Source organism: Ovis aries, chromosome 1, assembly GCF_016772045.2.
Source record: "Ovis aries strain OAR_USU_Benz2616 breed Rambouillet chromosome 1, ARS-UI_Ramb_v3.0, whole genome shotgun sequence".
In the NCBI taxonomy this organism is placed as follows: Eukaryota; Metazoa; Chordata; class Mammalia; order Artiodactyla; family Bovidae; genus Ovis; species Ovis aries.
In genome coordinates, this window is record NC_056054.1 from 263,884,440 (window position 1) to 263,891,644 (window position 7,205).

The 7,205-nt window shown below is 49.5% G+C and overlaps 1 protein-coding gene across 21 annotated transcripts in view; it reads left to right on the forward strand.

Annotated features, from left to right (window-relative positions):
• PKNOX1 (PBX/knotted 1 homeobox 1) overlaps window positions 1-3,528 on the forward strand; it is a 44,667-nt gene extending 41,139 nt beyond the window's left edge. For all 21 annotated transcript variants that reach the window (XM_060405915.1, XM_060405925.1, XM_060405917.1 and 18 more), the window contains one exon: window positions 400-3,528. In XM_060405915.1, coding sequence (XP_060261898.1) covers window positions 400-611 — 212 coding nt within the window. In that variant the 3' untranslated portion in view covers window positions 612-3,528. The remainder of the gene's footprint in view (window positions 1-399) is intronic.
• Window positions 3,529-7,205: the final 3,677 nt, after the last annotated feature.

Genomic DNA, 7,205 nt, shown 5'->3' on the forward strand with positions numbered 1-7,205 from the left:
AGTCCGCGTCCCGCTCGCGGGTACCTCATGTCCCCACTCCCTGCTGTTGGTCTGGAGCACAGGAGAGTGTGTCTCAGGTGTTCTCTTTCCCTCGCAGACTGGCCTGCCGTCCTCTGACCTCCTTCCCCCCTGACCCCTGCCTGTGGCCTCTCCCCTGTGTCCTGGGTCCCTTGTCCTCTGTGTGACTCTTGCTTTCCATCCCAGGTGTCTGTCCCCTTTACCGTCCTGACCCTCAGACCCTTTCTAGACAGAGAGCTTAGCTTTGCAGGGTCTGGGACGATCCTAGAAACATTCCTTAAATCCCTGTGGATGGTCCCAGAAACACAGCCGGGGGAAGACAGGCTGTGCAGCCCAGCGGGCTGAACCCCGATGGCATGGTGACGCCTCTTTGTGCCACAGGGGCCGTCGTGACCATCACCGCGCCGGTGAGCATGAACGTGGACAGCCTGCAGTCCCTGTCATCAGACGGGGCCACGTTGGCGGTGCAGCAGGTGATGATGGCCGAGCAGAGCGAGGATGACTCAGTGGACAGCACAGGGGATGGCGGGGCTGCGCTGGCGCCCGGCCACCTGGGCGGGCTGGTCCTGGAGAACAGCGACTCCCTGCAGTAGGGCCCGGCCGCCCGGCACCCCTTTTTATAGTTTGCACAGCAAACATTTTACACAGTTTTATTTCTAATATGTTTTATATGTAGGCATAGAAGAGTGCACTTTTGTATTTCATAGTAAGCTTCCAGGCCGTCTTTGCCGGTGCAGCGACTTCTTCTTTCAAGGTGTGTGTGTGCGTGTGTGTGTGTGTGTGTGTGTGCACACGTGTGTGTGTGTGCGTGTGTTTTTAAGGAGATTCTTCAAAGGTTTAACGCTAAAAATGTGATGAATGACAAACACCTCCCCCCCACCCCATGAGCCCCTAATTAGATTAAGGACTAGTGCTGCCATTTTCTGAACAATTATGCAGTTTTAATTTCGTTCTGTGGTTAAGGCAGGTCTCTGGGGGCTGGTTTACTTGTCAGCCCCGGGATTAGGAAGAAGCCTCTGCACCTGGAGGCCGCCCGTGTGAGGCGGATGACAGCACAATAAACCGCGTGTGACCTGTGGCGAATGTTTGCGACTCAAATGTGGTTCCGTCCTCATGTTCCGTGAGCCTGTGTCATTTGCTATATATGAAAAGAAACTCCTATTTTTACCTTGCTGGAATTATTGGATAAAAAGCTATTTTTATAAATTCCTTATGAATTGGATTATGACTATGTCAAGGGTAAATTCTAGAGGAGAAACAGTGCACACTTACTGACTGTCTCAATTTGAAAGGTTCTGAGTTGGCCAAATTGGAAGAACCTGCCCCCAGTTAGCTAGTATTCTGGTTCTCTGCTCTCCCGGGTAGTAATTCACATTTTCTACTATAAAAGAAACGTCTATTTAATGAAATTTTGATATCTTCAAATTCTAGTCAATATGTCGCTCAGATTGCAGTTTACACTTTATCTAAACGTACGTCTCAAGGTGTGTGCTAAGTAGGGCTTAGGTAAGTTAAGAAGTGGTAGCCAGCGGTCAGTTAAAAGCTTTTGCTGACTGTTTCCGTCTAATTTAAGTCTGACCACGGCTAAGTGGTGGTGTGCCGTGTTAGCTGGGTGTTGTCTTGGGAGCTTTCGGTCAGCGTATGTTATGCATAGGAAGTGTGTCATAAACTACTATCAAGTGTCCCTCCTGTCGGCTCAGAGCAGGCAAAGAGCAGACCCTCGGCTTTGTTACACAATTAGTGCACATCCACTGCAGGACGGACAGGAACCAGCAGGGCCTGGGGGTGGGGCGGCGGTGGCGGCTCGGCATCACTCGGTTGGTGGTTCTTCCTCTGACTTGATCACATCACCTCTGGATAATGGTGGGACTTCGGCTCCTGGTGACCAGGCGGACCACAGAGCAGGCTGGGTTTGTTTCCCTGGGTTCGGATTTGCATCTGCCAGTTTACTTTCAAGTGAGGCTTTTTCTCAGAGAGGAAGCAGGACCTGGTTTCACAGAAGACGTCTCTGCATCACCATCAGTGGGGACACCTGAAGCCCTGAAGGACAGTCTAATGGTCGTCAGTTCCTGAAAAGCAGCGATAGTAATTGATTGTGGACCAAGGCTACCCAGGGGTGTTTTGAGCAAGTGCAGATTTTTTTTCTGGAACTGACTTTTTCTTCCCAAATTATTAATAATTAAAGTTAGTCATAGGAGAATACTTCCTGGATAACTTAGAAGGAAGCAAGAAATACAGAGGAATTTCTTTTAAAATATTTCAGGAGATTTAAAAGAAAAACTTGACTTTCTTTTGGGGGAGAAAATAACATTTTTAAGCAGTTATTGTGTTCCTTTTAAACAATTTTATATTTTTTAAGTCACATCTTTTAAACTATACTAGTTTGAAAGATTGTTTTAAGTCCAACAAAGTTAGGATTTAAGATGAGACCCTGTGGAAGCTGGCCAGCCACCTCCTCCCTCCCTCGCCTCCCTCTGTCCCTCTGACCTCAGGTTCAGGTTGGTGACCACGACCTGCGGTCACTCCAGGTCAGTTTCCCCAAGCAGAAACCCTGTTCGTTGGAGCCGGGGCTCAGGGCTCGGGCTCCACAGGCTGCAGCAGCATGGACATGGGGCCACAGCAGGGCCATGTTGGGGTCCGGCAGTCGGTGCCTAGGGTCGCAGTCCCTGCTCCCTGCAGCTGGAGTCTGCATCCTGGTCGCTACATTCAGAGGACTAGGATAAAGATCATTCGAGAGGGGGCATTTCAAGCTCTTCCCATGAGCAACTGATGGGATCTTAACCCAACAGGCAGACTATTTTGGCTCATAAGCCACTGTCTGGGACATTGGTAGTTAGCTGGCACCTAATAAAGACCCATTTCTAAGCCCCTGGGGTTTTAAGAGCATCTGTGAGAGCACAACCCTGCTGAGCTCTCATCTTAAAGGAATTTGCTCTTGTTAAATTCTTTTCCCTGAAGGATGGTTTTGACTGTGTCTTGCAATCCAGGTTGAAAGTGTCGTGTTACCTGCTGTCAGCTCTTGAGTGGGTAGCAGATGGCTGGGCCATGTCCAGCCACGCTCCAGCTGCTGCAGTAACGCAGCTTTCGCGTTCTGATTCCAGAAATAAACAGTGTAAGTGTTTGTCCAGCGTGCAATGTAAGGTGGGCCACGGCCCCAGCTCGCTCAAAGACCACAGGGCCCTGATGCTGGAGTCGCCGTGGCCTGAGTCCCAGAGTCTTCTCCACATAACCTGCCCACGACCTGACTTGACTCTTACCGGGGTGAGAAAGTGGGGGAGTACCTTTTCTTTCAGACAAGCTGAGACATCCCAGGAAGGCGAGAATGGCCTGCCTCTGGCAGTTAGGGACAGAAAAAAAAAACCCCGCCACCCTCTCCTAATTTAGTTCTGTCTGGTCTGTGAACTGACAATCTTTAAATGTGAATGCTGTAACAATGTTTTCTTGGATTGTTGTCTTTGAAAGGGATTTTTGTGAAGCAACTGATTTATCAAAGCAAAAAAATTAAAAACAAACATGCTTCATGGACGTTTTATTTTCTAAAACTCATGTCACCGCAGATGCTTTTGCATTTTAAGGACAACATTCAGATGTTGACATGTTTGCTGGTGACACTTGGGGTTTGTCGCGACCCCCACAGATTCTAAAAAATTAGGATTGCACCACCCTGGAGCACTCAGGCCCATTTGCATCTTCAAGAATGTTTTCTAAGTTTCTTGAGGTAGTCACTGGTTTTCCAGGAAAAAAAAAAAAAAGGAAAGCTTCAGTTTGTTTTTTATTGTAGTTCACCATAAATCTAATTATTCTGATAGTAATGAGAAGAAAACAATTCACTGGTAAGGTATTACCTTTTGTAGTTCATAATGTGAAATTTCCTGCCAAGAAATTCCCGGTTGCGCTGAAGAGTCCATTAAACCACTGTTAGAGAATTTTAACTGCCAAACTGTTTATACGTAGAGGCTTAAGTCTGCAGACTAAAGTATTTTTTTAAGTGCATGTAAAATTGTGGACTTGGCTGGAGTGAGGAATGACAGTGGTGAAGTGTGTTGAGACACGCTTCTCATTGATTTGACAGAAGACAGTCACCCTGTTCTGTCTCCAACTCCTTTAGGTCAGAGGCGAGAGGGTGGGCGTGAAATTTCACCCAGTGAGACCTTGGCCCAGCCTTCAGCCCCTACGTGCTTCCTTCACATCAAGAAGAAGTTGGTTTATAAGATTTAGTGTAGCTCAAAGTAATACTTGACTAATAATATTCTCTCAGAAGAGAAACGAGTACATAAAAATCTGGGGATTGCCCCAGTCCAGTGGTTAAGGATCCGCCTGCCAGTGCAGGGGACCTGCGATGGATCCCTGCTTCAGGAAGATTGCGCATAGCGAGGAGCGGCTCAGCCCATGTGCCCAGGGCCCGTGCTGCAACAGGACCCACTGGGATGAGGAACGTGCGCGCTGCAGCTGTTAATAGAGAAAGCCCGAGCACAGCAACAAAGACCCAGCACGGCCAAAAATAAACAAAAATTTTAAAAAGCAATGACCTGGCAAATCCTGAAGATAACGGTATTTGGGCCAGATATTCAGTGTTTTGCATTCTGTTGCGTGATGCAGGTGTCCTAGATAACGTATATTATGTTTAGCCCACGTGCTGTGCTCTAAACCCTCTAAGAAGAAATTCTTAGCACAAATTATTTTTGCCATTTTACAGACAGACCCTCTTATTTTCACTAAGACCTAAGATCTCTGTACCATTTTTAAACTAAAATTCGTTAAACAGTAGAGCTATCGCTTAATGACAACGAATGCCGGCTTAGGGGGCAGGCGTCTCAGCCTACAGCCAGCTTCCAGTGACCACTCTGCTCATCACACTGATCCCCAGGCCCAGGTCCGGCCTCAGCAAGGCAGGGTCCCGGTCTGTCTCATCTCTAATTGGTCTAAAAATAACTAGTTAGTGTTTCTTAACTAAATGATTTGGTGAGTAAGTTACATACAAATGGTATTGAGGCATTGTCTCATACAAGTGCTCCTACTTTTTATATCACTGTTGAAACAACCCAAACAGGCCTGGGGGGAATCCCTGGGGGTCCGGTGGTTAGGGTTCAGTGCTTTCACTGCCCAGGGTCCAGACTCCATCCCTGGTCAGGGAACTAAAATCGCACAAGCCATACTAAGTGAAGCCAAAAAATTAAATAAATGGAGGAGAAAAGATGCATTAAAAAAAAATGCAACCTGTAAAAGCCAACGATGGGTTTAATATACAGGGATAAAGCAGGAATTCTTTGATTCCAGTATCTCTGAAAAGGAACATTTTAATGAAATTAGTGGCTTTAGTTGCTTATACATCTTTAGAAAATGGTTGGTAGAAAAAAATCGGGTATATTTTAAACATATTTTGTTTCACGTTAACTCAGTTTCCTTCCAATATTAACACCACAGTCAGTCCATGTCAGAGATAAGAGGCGAAGCCCTCAGTAGTGTATGCTGTCTGAGTGCAGACCTGAGTTTTCCAGCCAGAGAGTTCTGTTGGCAGGAGGACAGCCATAGAGCTGGAGAAAATGTTGTAGGGGGTGAAGCCAGAGGGGAGAGTTCAGAGGAGGAGCTGAGTGTGGAGGACACTGGATGGGAACCAGGGTGGCTTTGATCAGAGCAGCCTCACGGTAGTGGGGCCAGGGCCAATCCAGATGCAGGGGTTCTGGGGTGGGGGCGTGAAGCCAGCAGAAGCTAACGTGGGAGCTGATCATAGCTACTCCGGGTGAAGAAGACCTACGAGACACGTGTGAGTCATCGGGCAAGGCCCTGGGAGATGCAGCCACATCAGGAGAAGGCGACCATCTGGGAGGAAGCCTCCTCCCTCTCTCTCTTTTTTAATGCTAACGCTGGTAAGGAGTTCACATTTAGGGTTAAGGGAGAATTGTTGGAAGTCAGGAGAAAACGGCAGAGGATCTTAATAGTTCCCTGAAAAGAAAAGCCACGCGGCCAACAAGTGCATGAAGATGTTCTGGGCCGTGGCCTCATCAGAGACACATACTTGGAGACCCGTGAGATGGTAATTTATCTGGCCCTACTGTTAGCGGGTGGCCCTGCTGTTGGTTGCTGCTGGTGGGAGCATTGCTGGGGCAGTTGTCATGGAACCTAGCGGTCCTCAAGGAAATGAAGCTGGACTCTGGTCCTACAGGCTTCACCAGAAGGCTCCTACAGGGTCACATGGGACCTACAGCAATGCACGTGGGTGCTATCTGTGCTGGTGAGAGTCACAGAAGCACCCTGGGGTCCCTGCCGAGTGGAGCGGCCGTGCAGTTTATGGAGAATGGGCGGCAGGCAGCTACTCTCAGGTCTGGCTCTGAGGATGGGTGGTTTTCTCTTCGCTGTATCTCCTGACTCCTGAGCAAATGCCAGATGCTTTCTATAGAAAGCAGAGACCAAGGCCAAGAGTCCTGGGCCGCGGAAGTGGACGCACCCTCCAGTGGGCCTGCAGTGTGGGGCTGAGTCTGTCTGCTGAGCCGACGAGCTAGGTGTGGGGTTTAGTTTCAGCGTGGCTTTCATGGGCTTCAGATTCCTCCCGCCAGAAGGTCTCCCTCCGTGTTCCTGCCCTGCCTCCGGCGTTCAGTCGGCCCTGTGCACCTGTCCCCACCCTGGGGTGGGCGGTGTCTCTGCTCTCGTCCCCCCACCCTGGGTGGAGGAAGATGTTCTGATCTTGAGCAAGTCCTGTGTCCTGGGCGTCCAGGGTCAGCCTGGCTAGTGGTCTGGTTTCTCCTGCCTCTGCCGTGAATCAGGGTGGGTGCCTGGGGCCGAAAGGTTACCCACTCCTACCCAGAAGCAGCAGTCTTCACCCAGGTTGCCTGGGGTGGGGGGTCAGGTTCCTCCCCCATTAGATTAAGGTTTTTGCTTCAAAGGGGGGAGGGGAGGGGTGGTGGGTGGGGTTTCATGCCGGCTCACCCTGGGGGTTGAGGGGTCTCTCCAGTCCCGTCCTGCACGCCTGTGAGATGACACGGGGGCTGGTCCTCAAAGACCGGGCTGCCTCCTTCGTACCTGCCCCCTCCCGAGTCTGTGCCCCACCCCCACCTGACTTGGAGGGGCTTGTCCCTCTTCAGAATACAGTCACCTGGTTGCCTCGCAGCCTCAGCTCTCTGAGCTCAAGAAGAGTTATCTTGAGGATCCTCCACTTTTCTTTGTTGATAGGCTGTGAGTAGTGTTCTCGT